At 42.6% G+C, this 23,071-nt stretch overlaps 1 protein-coding gene across 3 annotated transcripts in view; it reads left to right on the top strand.

The window, feature by feature from the left end:
* CLEC16A (C-type lectin domain containing 16A) overlaps positions 1-23,071 on the top strand; it is a 654,120-nt gene that overhangs the window by 116,494 nt on the left and 514,555 nt on the right. For all 3 annotated transcript variants that reach the window (XM_078663155.1, XM_078663154.1, XM_078663156.1), the window contains exon 7: positions 10,787-10,961. In XM_078663155.1, coding sequence (XP_078519281.1) covers positions 10,787-10,961 — 175 coding nt within the window. The remainder of the gene's footprint in view (positions 1-10,786; positions 10,962-23,071) is intronic.

Genomic DNA, 23,071 nt, shown 5'->3' with positions numbered 1-23,071 from the left:
GGTGGAGCTGTGTGGTGGGTGCATCGGTGGAGCTGTGTGGTGGGTGCATCGGTGGAGCTGTGTGGTGGGTGCATCGGTGGAGCTGTGTGGTGGGTGCATCGGTGGAGCTGTGTGGTGGGTGCATCTGTGGAGCTGTCTGGTGGGGGCATCAGTGGAGCTGTGTGGTGGGTGCATCTGTGGAGCTGTGTGGTGGGGGCATCAGTGGAGCTGTGTGGTGGGTGCATCGGCGGTGGTGGGTGCATCGGTGGAGCTGTGTGGTGGGTGCATCGGTGGAGCTGTGTGGTGGGTGCATCGGTGGAGCTGTGTGGTGGGTGCATCGGCGGAGCTGTGTGGTGGGTGCATCGGTGGAGCTGTGTGGTGGGTGCATCGGTGGAGCTGGGTGATTGGGGAACGGTGAATGATGGGACAGTGTCAATGAGTAAGCCTTGTCAAGCTGTCGAGAGACAGAGAAGCGACGGCGACGATAGAGAGCAGAAGACAGGCAGGCAGACGCCCGCTGAGAGAAGAGAACGAGGACAGACAATGAGACAGCCAGGCGCGAAAAGCAGAGAGCAAACAGAGACAGTCCTGGAGGAGAGGAGAGGGCATTCAGACAGACGGTCACTGAGGAAGAGGACAGGCAGAGAGACAGCCAGATATGAGGAGCAGAGGACAGACAGAGATATTGGAGAGCAGAGGGCACCGGGACAGGTGGTCACTGAGTGGAGAGAAAGGAGACAGACAAAGAGACAGCCATACATGAAGACCAGAGTGCAGACAAAGACTTCTCTGGAGAGCCGAGGGGGGCAGGCAGCCTTGGAGTGCAGACCAAAGGGGTGCAGATGGCCTTGAGGCCGGCAGAAGAAAGACAGGCAGCCACTGAAGGCAGCGGACACGGGGGATCTCTGAGGGGAAGACACAGCAGACAATCCCTCAAATGCGATGACTGGCTGGCAGCCGGTCAGGGTGAGCGCAGGACAGCTACACAGTCCTAGACAGCAGCGGACAGACTGACAATCACAGACAGACAGTCCTTAGAATAAATACTCTTATCCAATGAAGCAATAATAAACATACAAGGAAAGACAAAAGGCCAGCTTAACAGCAGACACAGTGAGAGAGCTTAAAACATACGGACCGAACTGGCAGACCAAAAGACAGACTGAATCACACACACACACACACATATAAACAGATACTTACAACTACTAATCAGAACACACCATGAAGTACAGCCAGAGGAAGAGATAATTAGACACGTAAAGAAACAGTGACGGAGAGATTGCTTTAGATAGGCACAACAGATGTTGAAAAAATAATTGATAGCAAAGCCTGAGATAAATACTGACACCAAAACGCCCTGAGAGAACTGAGGGACACCGGTATTAAAACGAGAAAGGCATTCAGGCTGTTACGCATTTAAGGCATACACTAACAGTAGGAAAAGTACCATTGGGAACTACTCTCACAACAAAAAAATTACCTAGAGTTGTGATGTGAAACATTTAAAGAAATGTATTATGCTCGAAGGCAAAATATTGTGTTGAGTACAAAAACATGGCGAAATCAAACAAACCTCTAAAGCAGCAAATATATACTTCTTGAGCTTTTCATTAACAGTTTCACAAAAGGGTATCGGCACAAAAGAGAAGATTGGGCTATGCAAGCAATCCTGAACCAATACATAAGTGCACGCTTTTCATTTACCGGTCCTTTTCCAAAAAGCCAGCAACTGAAATGATGCCGTCCTATCACGACAAAAACAACACGAATCCCTAAAAAGCCCATTAATTACCTCTGCTGCAGTACCATTCATGAGAACTGTTGCTGTGGTGGGGAGGGGGGGCGGGGAGAGGCAAGAAGGGAAGAATAGAGGAGAGTAAGGGTGAGGAGACGCACGGGGAGCAGCAGCCTTTGATGTGTCAGCCGGCCGTGGCCAGTGAATAATTAGGGGAGGAGAAATGCCAGAGCACACGCTGGGGAAAGCTTGAGAGAGGCTGGGGGCTTTGATGCTGTGCACGCGCTTTTTCACGGGCACAGCAGCAAATCGCCCCTTTGGATAAGCTCTGGATAGGCCCCAATATGTCTCGACTTCTGCAATGCTTGCGCATTGCCAGAGGTCGAGCCCTAATAAAAAGGGAGTTACAATAATTCAGTCTGCTAGTGATGAGCGGCTGGGCTACAATTTTCCAGAAAAAACAGGGTAAGAGAGGAATAATTTTTCTCAGGACCTTCATCTTAGAAAACAAAGGTGGCAGTTAATTTATTGATGTGGATTTCGGAATATAATTTTAAATCAAAAACAGTTTCGAAATTACAAGCAGTGTGGGAAGGTATGGGGCAATGGGATTAAAATCTAGAAGCTCAGACTACCAGTTTAAATTCACGACAGACGGGTTCCCAAAAACCAGGACCTCCGTCTTATCAGTATTAAGCCTGACGGAAGTTGGATTTATCCTGTTTGCCACAGAACGCAGACCACTCTTGAACTGGTCCTGGTTAAGTCCACACTCTTATTTGAGTCGTAAAAAATGTTTGTGTGTTGTCTGCGTATGAATGAAAGTGGAAGGCCATGACATGGAACAAGATCAGCCATAAAGTTCAAAGAACAAGGAACTTAATAACGCAATTTACTGATTGAAAAATACATCAATAATGAGCCATAGAACCTGCCTGTGTGTGTCTCTTCAAGAATGACATGAACTAACTTAATACAGTGCCCTGTAACCCAGCTTCAGCAACCCTGTCCAAAGGAATAGTGTGAGAACCATGTCCAAAGGAATAGTGTGAGAAGCATGTCCAAAGCTGCCGGGAGATCGAGGCCCCAGCATTCAGAGTCACATGAATGTAATTACTGGCAGCTGGTAAAATAATTACATTACTAAAACTAGGACGTAAACCTGATATATAGGTATTAAGAAGAGGGATTTTCTGTGTGTTTTGTCAGTTTTATAGTTACTCACCTTTTCGTGATTTTAGCAAGCAAAAGTAGGAGAGATACAGGAGGATAGTTGGACAGAGTTGCAGGGTCTAGTGTGGGTTTTTCAGCTAAGGTTGATGAGAACTGTTTTCCATAGAACAGACGACCTTTTGAAAGACAGGAGGGTGATTTTAGCTTGGCAAAGATCAAGAGGGAATGTGATCGAACTTCAGAAGGTTAACATCTTGACTCGCAAATAGGAAATACCACAAATGTACTGGAGAAAAGAAAAAGTGGGTAGAACTCAAGTGTTGCATAGGTGAAAGTTAATGATTATCTATGCCAAGACAGCTCAAAAGCTGCATGATTTTTTTCCTGGAAGCAATCTGTTAAATCAGAATAAAGCTTTTGTGGTAATAAGCTTGAGAATTGTAAATGAGGTAAACTTCTTTAGCAGGTTTTATTGCAGTTGTAAAATGTTCATAATGGTACTTGGCCCGGGCATTGTGTATTATGTTTTTGCACACATGTAATTCCCATCCATAAATTAATTTATCATCAGAATTGGAATTGCAGTGCCAGAGTTGTTTGAGCTTTTTACATCTCCTTTTCTTGCCAGGGAGAGTCTTTCAGTATACCGAGGAACAGATGGAGAGGTGCTGTGAGGAACCAGTGTTTTCAAAGGGAGAGTAGCATCCAAGGCTGTTGCAACCCAGTTATTGAACAAGTCCATGGACACACACACACATTCTCCTGTGGATTAGGGGATGTACTATCTAACAGAGCAACTAAGCTAAGGGGCTCCATGTTGGACCGCGGGCGGTGCAGTACATTAGAAGATGAATTGCTACTAGTTTTAGTATGAATTGCCTTATTAATAGTGAAGAGAATCTCTTTGGCTATGACAAACTATCTCTGGGCAATGAGTGGCCAGCCGAATGAGGGGACCCTTGAACTAATTGAAGGTCAAAGATTTAACGAACATTGAGTAGTTCCGAGGCTGCCTTATCCTGTCTCTTGTGAACTTGGAGATTATAATCATGAAGAAAAATTACAATGTTGGTATTTAAATGAGCAGTAGAGATGAAATCTTGTAAAGAGAATACGATTTTTAAGAGGACTGTAGATCTATAGACTAACAGTATTTTGAGTAGACAATCAGAAGTCATGGAGAGGGTGAGAGACAGAAATTCTGTGTCAGTAAGCTGACTTGGAAATGGAGAGGGCAGCATTAAAAATGACTGCCACACTGCCACCAGCTCGTCAGCTTGATATGATAGCAATTCCTTATCGCAGAATCCGAGACTCGTTCCACTTTTAAGACGGATTTCAAGAATGAAGGTAATGTCAAAATTGAATTAAAGCTGAAGATTTCTTATTTCCAAAGCATGTTTCACCATTGAGCTTGTGTGTACTAAACCACAGGCCAGTGGGAAAGGTGTGTGGTGACACAGTTGTATTTTGTGCACCCTATCCGAGATGGACATTATCTGAAGTTGTGGGAGCAGGATTAAAATGATCAAAAGTAGTGGAGAGGTAAATTATATTGGGAGTTAAAAATTCAAAGGAGTCGGGGAAAAGTTTTTTAAACAGTCTGACTTGATATTGCTCAGTGATGAATTCCAGTGGTTTAAAATCAGTTCCCTGCTTACTTGTTTGCTGAAGTGAAGAGAATAGATGGGAAAACCAGCTTCATCCCTGGTCCAGTACTTTGCCAATGTGCCGACAGGCGAAGACTTGCATTCCTACAGCACATTAGTGCAGCCGCACATTTGTAGCCTAAGCGCGGTCTGCAAATTATGACAAAAACTAAGGAGAAATCTGTAGCACTCGAGCTCTCCAAAATGGAGGCACTAGTGTGTAAAAATTCAGTTTCTAACTGAACAAGCATTTGCAATGCAAAGGTCTTGCATTACTGAAAGTTTGAGCTAATGGCGTTGCAAATAATGTTTATTCATTTTTTGTTTTTTATTGTTAACAAATATCCGAGCAGTACCTCTGTGGATTTTTTTTTATTACTTATGCTACTGCTGCTATATAAACCTAACAAACATTAACATTTGGGGAGTAAAGCAGTAATAAAAGCCTTGCCTTATACAAACGCAGATGTATACTACCTTTTATGAGGTTTGTGAGATCCATCAAAGTAAGAAATAAGCCTAAGCGTGGCTGACATTGACTTGCAGGGAGTGGCACACCAAGGGCCAAGAATCTCCTCCTACGAGCTTAATTAAGCAAAACCAAAGGGAATGATGGACGAAGTGTTGAACATTGCAAGCACTCACCCCCAGTCAACTGATCTGGGTTTAATCCATCATCATTCTTAAGCTCACTCCGCCACCCCAGTTCAGACATGGCCATATGCAAATCAGTCTGACCCTGGGCCTCATGGGAACAGTCCAGCCCGAACTGCCAAGCCATGTCTTCCCTGGACGTGAAACAAGCATCCTAGGACCGGTTTCTGGCTAATCAGCCGTCATCAGCCAGGCTAGCTTGAATCCAGTGGCAAAGTGAGCAAGTCACGTCTGGGCATACCCTGCCAACTTAGGGCGAACAAAGCAAAACCTAAGGGGATGATAGACGGAGTGTTGAACATTGCGAGCACTCACCCCCAGGCAACTGATCTGGGTTTAATCCATCATCATTCTTTAGCTCACTCCACCATCCCATTTCAGACATCGCCACGTGTTGTAAATTTGTTTGCATCCCTGTGCCTCGAAACTAACGCAACGTGGTGCAGCAAATTAACTTGCGGCACCGCGATGCGTTTGTTTCTCATAAATAAGGCCCTATATTTTTAGGTCGAGCTGGTGTGGACTGCGCACATGTGCAGTCTCGCTCGTGAGATTTAATGATTTAGAGTGGCTTACACTAGCAGGCTTTAAGCCCCGCCCCTCTTTCCCATTGACCTGCGTCACCGTTTATGCTAAACGGTGGCCGGCCATTGGGAAAGAGGTGTTGATGACGTACACTTTTCTCTTTTTCTGCTGTCCCACTTGGACGGACTGCCCTGACTTCCTGCTGGCATAAAAGGTTTGTTATCTTTATGGGGCCAAAACACAAGGCCCCATAAAGATAATAAAAACCTTTTGCGGCAGAAAGAAAGCAGGCCGAGCCCGTCCAAGTGGGACGGCAGACCGAGAGAAAACGATACGTCATGGCGAGCGCTGGTTGTCGGGTGCCTCTGAGAAGTGTCCTGGGATCGGGGTTCTGGCCACGCTCAGCATGTTCACAAGGTGCGTCGTCTCGGGTTTTCGAGCCCCGGAGTCTCCTGTGAGCTGAGGTGTCCGTCACATGGCACGTCTGTGAGGAGCTATAGGTGGGCTCATGTGAGCCCTATGCCGCCTCTTGCTCACGTGGAGGTGTTCCATTCTAGCTTCCTGCAGGCCTTCCTTCGGCACATATCGTGATGTCCACAGGATGTCTGTAAGCTGTCTTTTCCAAGTGGGCGCTTGGCACCAGCTTGGCATGTTCTTAAGCTGCGCCCCGGCCACGCCTCTATGGCTGCACCCTGGCGTTACTTCTTGCGCGCTGCCCACGGTGGGCCTGGACTTGGCACAGGTGTTTTATGGGTGCCCGGTGGGTGCACGCGATGCGGGGCCTCCCCGGCTCTCTGTTATTGAATCCTCGTTCCCTGGAGGCAGGGTTTTCTGCCCTGGCTGGCAGGGTGTTAGGCCGTAAACCAGGCCTGGCGTGCCGTGCCGGGCGTGGGCCGGGCTTGGCTCGGGAACGGAAGTGCTAATTCCTCCCTGGTCTGAGGCCTGTAATTGTGGTCAGGGCGGGCACCGGGACCCAAGCACTGGGAGCCCCACGCAGACGTGTCCCGGCTGGCCAGGCGGAGGCAAAGGGGAGCCGGGGACTCAGGGGAGGACCCCAGGAGGGCCGACGTGTAATAACCGGTCTCTGAAGAGCGCAGAAGGTGCAGGCCGTGCGAAAAAGAAATCTATCTATACATATATATATATATGCATATGCATTTATATATATGTGTGTGTGTATGTATGTATGTATATATATATATATATATATATATATGTGTGTGTATATATGTGTATATATATATATATATATATATATATATGTGTGCGTGTATATATGTATATATATATATATATATATACATCTGCATATCTATATAAATACATGCATACATATACATGTTATGTACATGAAAGTTTGAAAAACACTAATAAAAGCAAAGCTAAAAAAACACCTAATTACAAACTGAATTGCTTTAACTTAAACGAGGGCGAGACCTATTGCATTTTCAATGCTTGTTAACAAGCTGCAAGCGGGATAGGGAGAACTTAGAAAGTGCTAAAGAAACGTCTTTGCTAGCAAGGAAGAGACTGCTAAGCTTCACTTTGCAAAGTATGAGCAGATGGAGTGAACAGTCTGAGATTTGTGCATCATCGAACGTAAGCGCAAGGTCCTTACCACACCCAAAGGGCAAATGAAAGCTCCCATGTCTTCATGACTAGACCAGTTACCCAAGCAGTCACTGCTTTCATTGCAACATTCAGACACCGCTCCCACTGCCAGTGCTTCGAAGATGCACCCCGATCACGTAACAGTTTTTGACAATAGTGAGGTCCTGCTGTGTGTGAATTGTTGATGATTTCTAGACCTACTTTAGGTGACCCAAACGAAGAAATGAAAATGCACCATTCAGATGACAGATGTAATTGACTTGTCTTCAATGTGATCACTATGTGTGAACATTTTCATGGTTTTAAAGTAGGTGGTGTTTGTCAGATTAGATCTAAGCTTTGAAAGTGCCAGGGATATATCAAAAAGGATAAGCCGCATGTGGTGCAAGTCAATCAAGAGACACACTACACAAATACAGTGTTTACGGCTTCAAATATATTCGCGCGTGAAAAGCTTCCATAGAACACGAGAATTACTCCTGTATATTCACAGGTCAGTGCAACATACATCTTAAATAGTCAAATAAAAGTGGCACAGTAAACCAGTCTGTTAGAGCTGATATGCCTCTCTTTTGGAATTAGTTTTTTGTTTCCCTGAGAAAGGCATTCTAAAAGACATAAGGTGTTTATCAACTGTGCCTCGGAGAGCTGCAATCTGAGCCTGGAAAATCGCGCCCATTCAATTTCCAAGATTCCTTCATTTTAGATGCATTATAACACACACAAAGGCCATCAGATCCATCCACTTCACTCCGAAACACAAACAAAAAACATTTCCATTACAATGCCAATAGCTTTAGCTCTAAAACATGCGAGACCTATTGCATTGCAAATGCTTGTTAGTCTTGTTAAGACTGTCTGGGCATTGGTTGCACCTCATTAGTACCGGGGTAATACCCAAATATAGCAACAGATAGGTGACCAGTAAAGCTTTACGAAGGGCCTACCACTGCGCAGCAACATGTGTTGAAGTGTCTTAGTAACTTTTGAACCGTTTGAGTTATAAACATTTTTTTTGTTAAAGTCTGCAGATTATGTCGCAGATGAATGATCATGTGGCAAATACTGCAAATCTATAAATATGTGAAAAACGCCACGGCCTTGGACTAAGATAATTCCGCGGGCCTTGTAATAAGGTCTGGGAGTCAAATATTGTGCATTCTGGTAGGCATTATATGTTAAGGGTGTATGGGTGAGAGAAACAGAAATGTAACCCAGTGATTGGGGTTGTCTGTACAAATCTTAAGGTACCGCAGAATAACCACTCCGCGCTAGAAAGGTACAGCAACAGAACGGTACAGTGCAGACAGAGGGAGGTTCTTGTGCGCTGTTCAAGGGTCAACAGTGAATACTAAACATGAGGAATGAATGATAAATATATTGAACTCTTTCTAGATGTACAGACTATCTACATTCCCTTTTCTGTGAGGACATAGTCAGCGATTTCTCCAGAAACCATAGTAGGTCTTCTTCATTCCCAGAAAAGAGGTCATCTATTGACTGGGCATAGTACCTTGATCACAACCTTCTGGTGGGTAGAGTGAGAAGCTGGCATCGGTGGCCAATGTGAAATGTTGGCACAGGTGGGCAGGGAAAAGCTGAAACTCTCTCTGCTCTGAGTTCCAGACCCCAATGCTCTCAATACCGTATGCTTCAGCAAGACCAGATGCCCCCTGTAAAGCCACCTAGCGGACGTAAGTTCATAGGGCACAGGACGAGTATACAGTAAATTACACTACAGCCCTCTCTTTCTGGCACAGATTTCCAATACTTGCATGCTGTTTCCAGCCTCCCTTTTAACTCTTCCCTGATTAGAGAGTGCAGTTTACATAGACACTGCTTCATTGAAATCTACCTTATAGGGTATTCCCAGACTATCTTGTATGGCATTCCTGGACTAGTGCCTCTCCCGGGTGCCGCTGCTTTCGACTGCTCCCGGTGCCTGCCTCAGCTACCCCCGCACAGACTGTCAGTGACCACTCACACGTGCTACCACAGTGGTGGCTTCCATCACCCCTGCTCCTCACCTCTACGTAGGCACACTGCTCTCGTACTGAAGCGAGAAGAAGGCACTCTAGGGGGCAGCTGCTGAGAGGCTGGTGAAGTGCTGGCTTCCCCTCACTTTAGGTGCCCTTTTTCCCTGGGCAGTTTTTAAGTTCTGAGAGCCGAGCACTCCACCCAGTACCTTGCTCAGGGAAACAAAACACTACATATGTTACTTGCATGACCAGGCGGCTGTCAGTAGCAACGCAGCTTTCAAATACAAACCTGTCCTCTAGAAGCGTAGCATATAATACAACTAAAATACGTTTATATCACTTACCAAAAGGAAGCTGGCCAGTGTGTCTGGCTACATCCCGCTTGTGCCCCTGTGTTTTGAGTTCTTTCTGCTCCCTTCTTGGATCCCAGGGTCTGGCGCACCAGCAGCTGAGGCCGTCCTCCACCCAGAAGCTGGCAGAGCAGACAGCAGTACAAACTGCTAACTCAAGGGTACTTACAAGGCCGGCAGGAGAGTTGTGCTTAATAATAAAAAAAAAACTTGGGGCATGGCCGCCATGTTTATTAAAGAAAACAAGTGTAAGAAAACCCACCGCGCGCCTCCAGCTGTTGGCTGGGAGACGGTATGCAATAGGGAAAGGAGGCCCGGCAGGAGAGCGGTGCTTATCATAAAAAATATATATTTGCAATGCAACAGGTCTCGCATTTAAATGTGAGACCTATGACATTGCAAACAAGTGTCTGCCATTGTCCCGTGCTGCTTAGAAAGTGATGTAGGAGAAACTTAATAATGAAAATAGTGCTTCAAGTACCGTGTAACAACCGAAATAAAGGGGCCAGTCGCCATGGGAAGTTACAAATGAAGTCAAGGCGGTACTAAGGAGGGACTAAACAGCCTTAATATTGAATCAGAAGCCAGCATTTAGGAAGGACAATGACACAAGCCAATGACCAATATGGGCGGAGAGTGGGCGGGGCTTCTATTACATACTCCACTACGTCTCCCAGAGCAGCGCATGTGTGCTGACTCTAGGCCCGAACTAAAAATTAAATGTAAGGTTCTTGTTGGTGGTTAAGTCTATTATACATGGACAGTATCTTTATCTTGAGTGGCATTTTAACTCAAATTGAGGTATAGTGTCAGAAGAATTTTTTAAAAATCCAGAATTATATTTGAGCAGAAGAGATTTATCTATTTAGCCTAAAAGCATTTCAGACGGCATTCAGCAAACCTGGTAAAAATATTAATTGTGCAATTTGCTAAATGTGAAATTGTTTGCAGATTCAAAGCCGGGGGATGGGTGGGGTTAGCCCTTAGTCTGTTTTCCCTAATTGCTAATTTGTATGCACACTTATAAAACTATTAATGAGAGACCATTGAAAGAATACATATGACCCTTGCCATGCTTTCTAAAACTAAGGAATCTCTTCATGAGCTTTACTTTTCTTTCTTTTACAGACATCGAAATAGAGGCAAACTAAGTGACTTGGTAGCAGAACATCTTGATCATCTGCATTACCTTAATGATATCCTCATCATTAACTGTGAATTTCTAAATGATGTGTTAACCGACCACTTATTGAACAGGCTATTCTTGCCTCTTTATGTGTATTCACTAGTAAATGAGGATCAAGTAAGTAACAAAGTGCATTGCTTGTTTTCATTATTCTTTTATCATTAGTACCAATGTTTATCTTTGTCTGTTTTTAGTTGCTGAAGCTAGGAGGTTTATTTATGATCTGCTTAGTTCATAAGATTGCATTTACGGAGTTCTAAATTTAACATACATTGACAGCATTAATCTGTTAAGAAAGATTTGCATGCTGTGCACCTAGTATTTGGGCCAATTATTGTACGCAGTTTTTTCAAAATATGAACCTTTGAAATGTGTCTCCCTTATTACAACATCAATAACCTAAACCCCTCCCCCCACATTAATGCACATTTGTCTCCAATACCCACTTTGAATCAGTGTCGCCTACTACAACGACCAGGGTCCTGAATTCCATAATGAGATTTCAATAATTAGAATCTTTAGTTCCAAAAGTGAATTAAAGAAGACATCCTTTTTGATGCAAAGTTATATTTCAACATAAAGTAGCCTAAAAAACAGTACTGCCAGCAGTCAACAGCTAATGTATACATAGACCAAAAGAGTGTTCAAAATTTTTTGCTACTTTGTGTAACAGCTATAAAAAGAGGTTGGGCAGGTTTTTTAAATGTGAATTATGCACGTTTAACACGGGAAATACAGTCCTCGTTCAATGCTAAAAGATGGCTTTCTTCTAGCCAATGCTGGAGAGTTTCATCCCCCAAATAAAGTTTGCCTACTTTTTCTAAAAGAAAATTCTAATTTCCTGTGGATTCCCCAGGTATCCTCACTTTTAGAGTCCCTCTCTTCAATCAGACCCCACAGGATATAGCGGCATGGATTACCAAAATTAGCGGCACAAATATGGAAATTTAGCGGCACAAATATGGAAATTTAGCTGCGTTTTTGCAGCACTTTATTTTACTTATAATCATTCATTTTCAGCCTGAAATCAGGAAATCCTTGAGGGTCTGTATAGGGAAGCGTATTTGTAGGGCGCTCATTCACTCCAGAGGAGGTCTCCTAGTTCTACTGAGAGTTTAGGAAAATTAGTTACCCAGCTCACTGGTACTCATTTTATCAAACTTGGAAGGATGAATTGCTGAGATCAAGGGCTGGGATTTCTTCTTGACGAGGTCCTCAAACAAAGATCCTGTAGAGGATTTATTTGTCTAATGAGTGGCCAGTCTTGGTCCATAGTTCAGAGGTGACTGGTAGTGTTCATCAAAAATAAATACATTTAATTTTAAAGGAATAACAGTTATGCTAACCTCGCCTGAAAATAGCATTTCTAGCTTTTGCCTTGAGTAAACCTTTAACTGAATGTTTTCATGCATTTTTTCTGCCAAGGCTAAACAGCAAATGTGGTGCTAGACAACATGGCTAAAAGACATTCACAATGACATGGCTAATGGCTCAGGTATTGCCGCGACCTATTGGCATTGCCAATGCTTGTTGGGTCTGTTGTCACCCAAGACCTTTTGTATTTCCATGAAAAGATTTCTTAAGGAATACATAGATAAGCATACGTACATACAGGGACTTTCAGTCAGCCGTCCTCATCCATTGGTCTATTTTAATATCAATCACATTTTGCTTCTGCCCACCACAACTTCCACAGACCAATGGGTCAGCACACTTTAACCATTGGCTCCCCTCACTTTGAGTGCCAGCATATTTTCTTGTGTACAATGTGCACATTTGCAACAAAAAGTAGCCTACTTCAGTGCCATGTAGTGGAGAACCAAGGTGTCAAAGAAATTATTTTACCCTTTTAGGTTTTAATTCCTTTTTTAATCTTTACTTCACAGGGAACCGGTAGCCTCCAAGACATCTTAAAATGATTTTGGTTATACCAAACAACCATACTTTCCTAATTGCGTCCGCAAGTGTAAATTAAATGTCCTAAACATTCGTATTCAGTCACTTGCTTTTCAGCACCATTTCGTTTCTGGGAGGAGTGAAGAAAACTCTAGCTTGAAATCTTTACAAATTGGTCTTTTGTATATAAAAGGAAATGCTGCATGTTTCTAACTCCATAGTATAGGAGACTTTTTCCATTCTTAGTCCGATTATGTAAATCTTGGACGTCCCAAATGTAGCTTAAAGCAAGCTCTTGTAAAATAGAAAATGTAAGGATTAATGAAGTAGAATGCTGTTTGCTATACAAACTGACGATGTTCATTTTTACTGGTGCCCCAACCGTGGTCCTCTTTAATCTTTGTACCTTTTGCACAGAGGATTGTAGTGAGAGAAGTTGAATAAAAGTGATGAACGGCCAACTCATTCAGAAATTCCTGGAGTAGCCCCATGTGTAATTTCTGGTCCTTTTTATGGCTTTGTATTTAAGCACTTTACAAATAAATTAAATTTCCATTCTTTTATGTCAGGGTGTGAGGTTAGGATATATATTTGTCTTTGACCAGATTCTACATTTGATTGTGACAAGTAAGCACTTAAACACTAATACTGTGATCCATGGTCCTAATTCCTTTTAAGATCTGCCTGCGGTGGTGACGGCAGTTCTTATTTGTTTTACCACGCATTATTGGCAACCGGGGTGTATCTCTCAGTGTGTTATACATTGTTAACTGTGTTGAGTAGCGTGGAGAATTACTGGACTGTTCAGTCAACGTTAAATCTTTTTTAAAATGAATATCATTATTATTTACATTAAGATCAAACAGTAATGTGTTAACACAAGCTTTTTTTTTCATTACAAAAGTGCCGATTTTGTGGGCTTTTTTGCAAAAATCGGTGGCATTTCTACAAAAATGCAGATTTCGGGGGCACTTTTGTAAAAATCGCGTCATTTTTACAAAAGTGACGATTTTGCGGCAAACCCCGAAATCCTGGAGGGTCTGTTCAATGATTACTTGATCCATTCCCCAAACATTGGCTGACTACAATCTAGGTTTCCGCATGTATCCTGAAGACACCCCATTCTACCTAAAGCCAAGAGGGACATCATAGCGACTGGCTTTGTATCGATGACTGCCTGCTGCAGGTACTGGAATGGATATTGTAGAAGGCACTTAGCATAATTGCATATTAAATGGGCAGAGTGCTAATTGGTCAAGTGTCTCTGGACACCGTAATTTTGAATTGGCTAACTTCGCTGTTCTCCTACATTTAAAACATGAGGGCCACAACATTAGTTTTGAACAGTTGTGATCTAATCTTCACATCTCAAATCCAATTTCTCATCAAAAGCACTGTCCATTGCTGTTAGAAATGGGGTTTCTAGTTGGCAGAGGTATGCCTCCTGTCCTAGCAGGGACCATCACTCTCATCAGGCTAAGTCAGATACACTCCCTAATTTAACCTGTGCTCGCCCTCTGGTAGCTAGGCATAGAGCAGGCAGGCTTAACTTAAAAGGTAATGTGTAAAGTATTTGTGCAACACATATTACAGTAAAACAGTGTAAACACCACAAAAAAAGATACTGCACCTGGTTAGAAAAATAGAACTTTGTTTAATAAATAAAACAAGACCAAAACAACAAAAATCCAATAAGTAGATCCTGAGATATATAATTTTAAAGGTTTAGACAGAACACCTTAGGGCCACTTCTAAGGGTCCAGGACTGGGGTGGAAACAGCAAAGCTCTCGCACACAACAAGCAAGGGAGAGGGGTTGGCCTAACGGCAAAGGCGCTCGACCTCGGACCTGGGGATCTGGGTTCGAGTCTCGGTAACAACGCCAAAAACCTCCTGTGATTCTGGGCAAATCACTTAATCTCCCCATGCCTAAAAATTAAAGTGTGTCCTAATGTAACGTAACTGGTGCTATGTAAAGCGCTCTGATACCCGATTCGGTTCGGGTCTAGTTCGCGCTATATAAGACTCCGCAAAAAAAAAAAAAATTACAATGGTAGTTATGTAAAAGTCAATATTGTAAACATATAGCCAATGAATTGACAGATGCAGTTTCTTATGTATATTCTTAAAGATGGGTAGTTTAATGAATCCACAACCAGCCGACACGTGTTTCATCGTGTGGGAACAACTCACAATGACTCTTCAGGGCTTGTGGCACGACCTGCCCTCATGGAGGTCTGGACGAAAATGTTCACAAGAAATCAAAATTCATAGATCATAGTAACACCGGTTTGGTGATCTGTCTTTGCAATCAAATATTCGAGAAAATCCTGGTATTCATAAGCACATAGGGTCAACGAGTGCTATATGGGTCACGCTTAATATGTGTACATATTAAGTTAATAACCGGGAGGGGATCCACAATCTGGTTCCAACGGACGTTGTTGGAAAACGGCGACCGGGAAACAAAGACTCCAGCTATACCCGCAGGATCTGGAACCAGATTGTGACTACCATTGTAATACCTTGCTTGTTGTGTGCGAGAGCTTTGCTGTTTTCATTGTTGTGAAGGTCTGTTTCCAGATTTTCTGTTGAACGGTTAAGGGGTCTTTTCCGCTCGCTCTTACGCACCACGCCAATACTTAGCCATTAAAACACACCTAAACGTTTACACTAGGCAGAGCGCCTTTCCTCTCTGAGTATTCCAAAAACTCCATCAGCTGTATATCAGGACTGGGGTGGCACCACTTGGCAGGGTAGGACTCACAGCTGCAGAGTCCAGATGCTGGATTGAAAGTTGCGGGCAGTCTTTGATTTCCCTGAGACTACAGAACATGAGGCAAGGAGTCAAGGCCTTAGAGTCACTCTGGGTTCAATTGCCTCGCCCAGGCAGAAAGCAACAGGCAGGGCTGTGCAACAGAAAAGCAGTTCTCCCAGAGCAGCAGTCCCACAGAGTAGTAGTCTTTCAGCAGCACATAAATCCTTCTTCCTGGCAGAGTATCCACAGGTCCAGCAGTCTACTGATTTGGTGGCATCTGAGGTCCAGTGGTGCCCTGCTACTAGAAGGTGAGAGAAGTTTCTGGAAAGTTCATTTGAAGTTCGAGGAGTTTTCTGCCTCCCCTGGCACTGACAATACAAGGTTGCGAAGCCTATTGTGAGAGGACTGGACACAGCCTATTTAGGTGCAAGTGGGGCTGTGCTTAGCCCTGCTTCCCCATCAATCCAGTTAATGGGCTGTTCAGACTCTGCTAATCCAACTATGTGTCACTGGAGGAAAATCACAAAGTCTGTCAGCTACACCCAGTCATGTGACCCAGGACAAGGGCAGGAATATGGCAAATTTCTAAAAGTGGCTTTTTCAACCTTGTAATGAAAAATTCGACTTTAAAGTGGGGTTATCATTAGTTCGTAGGCACTAAACATGAATATCTTATCTCTTCTCAATCAGGAATTCTACTTAATGGATGTATTAAGTAATCCCCAATGTTAAACTATGAGAGGTGTAGGCCTCACAGTAGTGAAAAACGAATTTGGGAGTTTTTCACTATCAGGATATGTCAAACTAAGAGGTATATGTCATGCCTTTTACTTACACAGCACCCTGCCGTATAGGATACCTAGGGCCTGCCTTAGGGGTGACTTACATGTAATAACAGGGGAGTTTAAGGCTCAGGAAGGGGTTTAAAATGCCAAGTCAACGTGGCAGTGAAACTGCACATACAGGCTCTGCAGTGGCAGGCCTGAGACGTGGCTCTGTTATTTGGGCCTGGCTCGACTAGCACCAAGGAAAACCTACATCCTTATATAGTTCAGAAAACTAGACATCCTTGGGAGTGTGATTTGCTTGGACCTCTCTACATTTTCTTACGCAGAATTCCCTGAATCAAACATAGGCTACAATTACAGATTTTCCTCACGTTTCTTTTAAATTTAATTTTTTTTAATTTTTATTGAGAGTTCATAAATATAAAGTATACATTACAAGACACATTTAGAGATAGAGTTAATACAGTACAGGACACATAGATACAAAAACGTGTTCAGATTTCATCAATTCAGAAACTTACTTATAAAGTGCAATGTGAATAAATATAAACAATCTGGTAGACTGATATTAAAAAGATGTGATTACAGTTAGGTATCGACAGAAAACAAACTAGGATTCAAATATACTCCAGAACTTTTCATATTTCTTAAGAGCCCCTGATCTCAATACGTATTTTCTTTCCCTGCCCTGGATTCGTAATAATGTTGCCTTCCATGCCTGAAAGGTTGGAACATGATCTGTTTTCCAGGACTGCAAAATGAGGGATTTAGCTATTAAAGAAGCACTAAAAAGGGACTCATCGTATGGAGTATGACTCGAGGAGCAGCCTAGGACAGGAATTAAATCATCGAATATTATAGTGGCTTTGAGTTCAATGGAGAGGTATTTTTCTATTTCCTTCCAGAATAACTGAATTTTGGGGCACTCCCAGACAATATGTTTCCAGGTGCCTTTTTCTTCACATAGAAAACATTTGTCGGCGACATGGGGAAAGATACTGTGAAGTAAAGAAGGGTTTCTGTAAATTAACCATTTATTATAAAATTGCATACGTTTGAAATTAGCGCAGCGGAAAATGGTTTTATTACATTTTATTTATCTTATCCCATATCTGCCTGCTAATTTCAATGTCTTCCCTCTTTTTCCACCTCTCAATGATCTTACTGGAGGATTCCTGCCCTTTGTTTTCTTTTAGTATTTTAATCCAAGTACTCATCTTCTTTTGTATTTGATTATTCAGAGCTGTAGAAATATTTTCTTTATAGAATACATTTCCTATATCGAGCTCTCTGAGTTTTGGATTGAGCATAAGAAATGACCAGTTCATAATTGTGTGGGAGTGCTGTATCTGTCTAGAAATTTCATCCCAGGACTTCCACCTATTACCCATAAGGAAATCTTCAATTTTCTCAAAGCCATTTTCCTTCCAGAGATTTATTATATTATTATCCATGCAGCCCTCTTCTCCTAAACTAAGGTTAAATCCGCTGTATTGCCTATTTTGGGGATACAATAAAAGTTCAAAAACTGAGTTTTCTGTTTAAAAATCCACTGTAGGGACTTATAGCGAACTTTCTTTGGATCTTTCGTAATTCTAACCAGGTCACTGATTTTTGATTCTGACAGTATCTTCTTCATAAAGAAATTGTCTACCTCGTGGGTTTCTGAGGGAAAAAAAACCTAAAACTATGGTGTGCAAAAGACGCAAAATAGTATTCTCTAATATTTGGAAGGGACAATCCTCCTTGTGCAGATGAGAGATATAAAGTGCTGAGTGCAAGTCTAGGAGATTTTTTTGCCCAGAGAAAAGAAGAGATCAAAGCATCTACTTTTTTAAAATAGGAGGCCTGGATTTTGCAGGGTACGGCGCTAAAAAGAAAATTGAAAAGAGGTAAAATTGACATGCGTACTAACGCTGCCCGTCCCATTAAAGACAAGGGTAATAAATTCCATCGATCTCAGAGACCCAGCCTTTTTTAATAGAGGTAAAAAATTCAGCGGGTACAGGTCTTCCAGATTATCCGATATAAATATTCCCAGATATCTCTTTGGGCATGTGTTATATATCTGTCTGAATTCCGGTATCAAGGTGTCTACAGTGCAGTTGGTTAAAATAATTTCCGTTTTGTTAACATTAATGTTATAGCCCCCTAGTTTTTGGAAATCAATGAAAATTTTTAAAATTTTCAATTGACTCGAGGGTTTAGAATGTATAAAAAGAGCAATATCATCCGCGTATAATTTTATATTTGTCATTCCAACTACTGGGGCAGTTTCGGTCCTTATATCCCTAATTGCGATCGCCAACGGTTCAATAAATAAAGCGAATAAAATTGGCGACGGGGCATCCTTGTCGCGTGCCCCTAGTGACCTGACATGTCCCAATATTGGTATTATTAATAATAATCTGTGCTCTAGAATTCATATAAAGTTGTTTTAAAAGAGAAATAAAAACAATCGGGAAATTAAAACTGTGCAGAATAGCAAAAAGGCAATCCCATGACACTAGATTGAAGGCTTTCTCCGCGTCTAAAAGCCAAATTTGAGCCTTAACCTTATTAATCTTAAAATAATCTAGTGCCTCCAGTAAAAATGTTGTATTTGAATGAAGATGCCTACCTGCAATAAAACCACACTGATCGTGGGCTACCAGAGACCCCACTATTTTATTTAATTGGTTTGCTAAAAGGTTTGTAAAAAATGTATAATCTGTATTTAAAAGACTTATGGGTCTGTACGGATTAAAATTTTCCTGGTCCTTTCCTTTTTTTAAAATGCTAATCACCACCGCTGAAAGAAAAGAGTCCGGTGGAGGACCCCCTTGAAGTAAGTAGTTGACTAAAATCAGAAGTTCTTTACGCAGGGTACCTCCAATTTTTTTTTAAAATTCAATAGGAAGACCATCATCTCCATTGGCCTTACCATTGGGGAAGGAGCCGATCACCTCATCTAGTTCTTGCATTGAAAAGTCCTCTATAAGATATTTCTTGCCCTCATCTTCTAATTTAGGTATTGTGAGTGACTCTAAAAATTCCCCAATGGGATATGATGTACCCCCTTCAGTTGCTTGATAAACTCCCTCGTAGTGTTTCAAAAACATCTCACCAATAGAGGCAGTACTCTTAGCATGTAATTTAGTGATGGGGTCAGTTAGTTGGTCTATCCTATTTCGGGCCTGCTTTTCTTTGGCTTGCCAGGCCAATAGCTTCCCTGTATATTCACTCTCCTCATATATCTTTTGGGCATAAAGATTGCTATTAGTCTCGCCTAAGTCATAATAAAAATCCTTCATCCTGCACTTTGCCTCAGACAGCTTTTGCCCAGAGAGCGATGACCTAACCCTGTAGTGTTCTTGGGTTGCCTGCGTGAGTTCAATTTGTAGATTGATTTTCTTCTCCCTTCTTGCCATCTGCTTTGGTATTTCTTTAGACGTAATTAACCCCCGTAGGGTGCCCTTAAATGCATCCCAGGTCGTATTTAATGGGGATGTGCCTCTTTTCTGTCCAAAAAACTGCTCAATCTTGTCTTCCATATCTATACACCATTGTGGGTCTAGAAGGTTCAGTTTGTTAAAAAAACCATCTTCTTGAGGGCCTTGCGTCATGTATCCCCAATTTCACCTCCATATAGAGTGCCGCATGGTCTGAAAAGGCATTTGGTAGATGGGCGTAATTATATAACTCTAAATCGTGAGGTGTTAAAAAAAAATCTAGCCTAGATGCAGCGTTATACTTTGCTGAATGGCATGAGTATTCTCGTATGATGGGATTAGAGAATCGCCAATTATCAATGACGTCAAGATCTAGTTTGCAGCTTTGGATGGCCATAGCAACTTGAGGTTTGTTTTGGCGGCGATCTATTTTGGAGGAGTCCAATAGAGGATTTTGTAAAAAATTAAAATCTCCCCCCATAATATTGGTCCGGGAAGGCCTGTTATAGCATGCTTTAACTGGAAGATTGGCAAAGCGTCATCTAAAATTGGTGCATAGATTGTGGCAAAGATTATGTTTGTGTTATTTAATTTACCATGCGCAACTGCCCATCTACCTCTGGGGTCTATAAGTGCCCCGTCTAGATTAAAGCCTACGTGTCTTCCTATTAGTATACATACTCCTCTCTGCGCCAGCCCAGCTGTTGAGGATATCTTGTGGCCAACCCAGCCCTTAAGAATTTTATCTGACTCCGCCTGGTCTCTATAGTGGGTTTCTTGTAGGTAAATAACATCTGGGAGAAGATTTTTTAACCAGCACTCAATGGCGTTTTTTTACGGACATTGTTCAGACCATTCGCATTAAAAGAGATAAGCTTCAACACACTGTTTGTTCTTCAAAATGTTAAAACGTCTATAACAACAACAAGTTATAAATAAATAAATATATTCCGGGGGATTTTACACCTCAGCCTGTGCAAAAAAGCGAAAAGCAGCATACATATGTTATAGTATCAAAAAAGCAATATTTGTGCAGAATATACAGATAAGCAGCATATATGTGCAAAAGAGCAGAAGATCTAAATCTCTCTTTGTGCAAATGTGCAAATAAGCAGCACAATTATACAATAGCAGCAAAAACGTATTGGTTTAAACCTCCCCTTGTGCAAATACGCAAATGTGCGAATAAACACAGATATATAATAGAGACATAAAATCAAAAAGAGCAGCATCATGTTCTTCTAAACCTCTCCCTGTGCAAATGAGCAAATAAGCAGATGAGCAGATAATCAACACACTTATGGAACAGCAGGACAACATGTTGTTCTAGACCTCTCCATGTGCAAATACGCAGATAAGCGGGTATTTTATTATAACAACAAAACAGGAAGGAGAAGAGCAAAAACATGTTGATTGATCTTTAAAGTGACAGGTGCAAGATGGCAGAAATTGAATTGCACTTTTGTGCAAAAAAAAGCCTTTTAAATGTGACATTGTCCGTACCATAGGTGTGTCAGTATTAAAACAGATAATACTTCAATATATGAACTCTCTTTTTTTCCCCTGCAACACCCCCCTTCACCCCCCTTCCCCCCCCTAGACCCCCCTCCCCCCCCCCTCCCCCTAGAAGATTTTCTTCACATTTCTGTAAGCAACGTTTATGAATCTGTGGACAACCACAAAATTCCTACCACCCGTTGTTCCAACTATTTTCTGATAAAAACAGTAGAAAAAACTCAACTATCCAAACTTGGACTTTGGCAATGTCAGTGTGTTCTCTCCAAGCTTGTAGTTTTGGTCTGTTCCTATGACGTGTGTTAGGCCACCCACACATGGAGAGGCAGTTTTATATGGGTGAAGGGTGGGAATAATGGGTGGTGAGACTTTGGTTATTGGCTGGAAGTGCCAGAATTTTCTGTCTCATAAATATGGAAAACATTTTTTTTTCTCCCAGATTTTTTTAACAGGGTATCCTTTCCTGATGTCCGGTTGGCTTTCTGCTCCCATAGAGAATGCAGATTGGAGTTATACCCCCTTTCGCCCAAAAAACAGGGCGAGGGGGGAGTAACAGACTGTTGGATTGGAGTAAAGGGGTGGAATAAGGCCCTATGCCTGCTAGGCCCTCTCCCACTCAATTTAAAAAAAAACCCTACTAGTGGTATTCTATAAGTCCGGTTGCCCTCCCAAATGATGCAGAAAGACCGATACTGCCTGTTTTCTTGGAGGGCAAAACCCTTTGCCATGCGCCAAGGCCGCTCTTCTTTCAAGCCTCCCTGGTGGCTAGTGGGTGGATCCCTACTTGGGGACCACCCTCCTGCAGCAGTCTCTAGGTAGGGATTCACCAGAGAGAAGTACTGTTGGTAAGGGAACTTTCTCCCATTTTCATTTTCTATGATAAATACTCCAGTGGGGACTGGTGCTTAGGGGCAGAGATATGTCCACGGATCATAGTGAATGCAGCCGTAGCCTAAATGCTCTGGATGCTTTCATTTTCAGTACTGTGGCATTAACAGGCATGGTTCACATTACATCACAGATGCGCCCCCACCCCCCAAGTAGAAATAAATAATAATAGTCCTGGACGCTCTTCCCTTGCAGCTTGAGATTTTCTGGCTTCATTGGCAGGGTGAGATGTTACCTCCCTCTGCTCTGGTAGGGTAGTCCAGAGGATGTGTAAGTTTCATCCCCTGCACTGAAGCCCTAATGATCCTTCATAAGGGGTAACATACATATTTTAGATTGGTGTTTTCCAGATAGCGATGACCAATATAATTAAATATATATTTGCGAGTAGGAGGAGACAAGACTCCAAAAATGTATTTTTTACTTAGTAAGCCTTAGTGAAAAATCACAGACTATGTTTATTAAAGTTGTCCTTCAATAACAAGAGTTTATAAAGGCTTCTATGTTTATCAAGCAGTAGGCCATCCCACCCTGCCGCCATATGTGGTTGTCAGCCAGGAGGAGCACAGAAAACATCTGGGGCTGGATTACTGAAGTGGCCCAGGGAGTTTATTGAAGGTATCCAGGCGCTGGCAGAGTCCAGTTGATTAGCTGAATACCCAGGTCTTGATGGACTTTTGGAACTGAAAGAGATTGGGAGGTCCGTAGTTGCAAGGGTAGCTCATTCCATGTCTTTGCTGCTAGGTAGGAGAAGGAGTGACCTCCACATCTGCTACAACAGTTACGGGTGAGGGTTAGAGAAAGGGACGCAGTGCGGAGATATCTGTTGGGCTGATGGAAGTTCAGGTGGTGGTTCAAGTAGGCCAACCTGTAGTTTGGTAGGGCCTTGTATGCATGCGTCAGGAACTTGTACTGGCATCTTTTCTGTACAAGGAGCCTGTGGAATTCTCTG

Source organism: Lissotriton helveticus, chromosome 10, assembly GCF_964261635.1.
Source record: "Lissotriton helveticus chromosome 10, aLisHel1.1, whole genome shotgun sequence".
NCBI lineage: Eukaryota > Metazoa > Chordata > Amphibia > Caudata > Salamandridae > Lissotriton > Lissotriton helveticus.
Note: the sequence above shows the minus strand (reverse complement) of the source record. Positions and strands in the feature narration are given on the sequence as shown.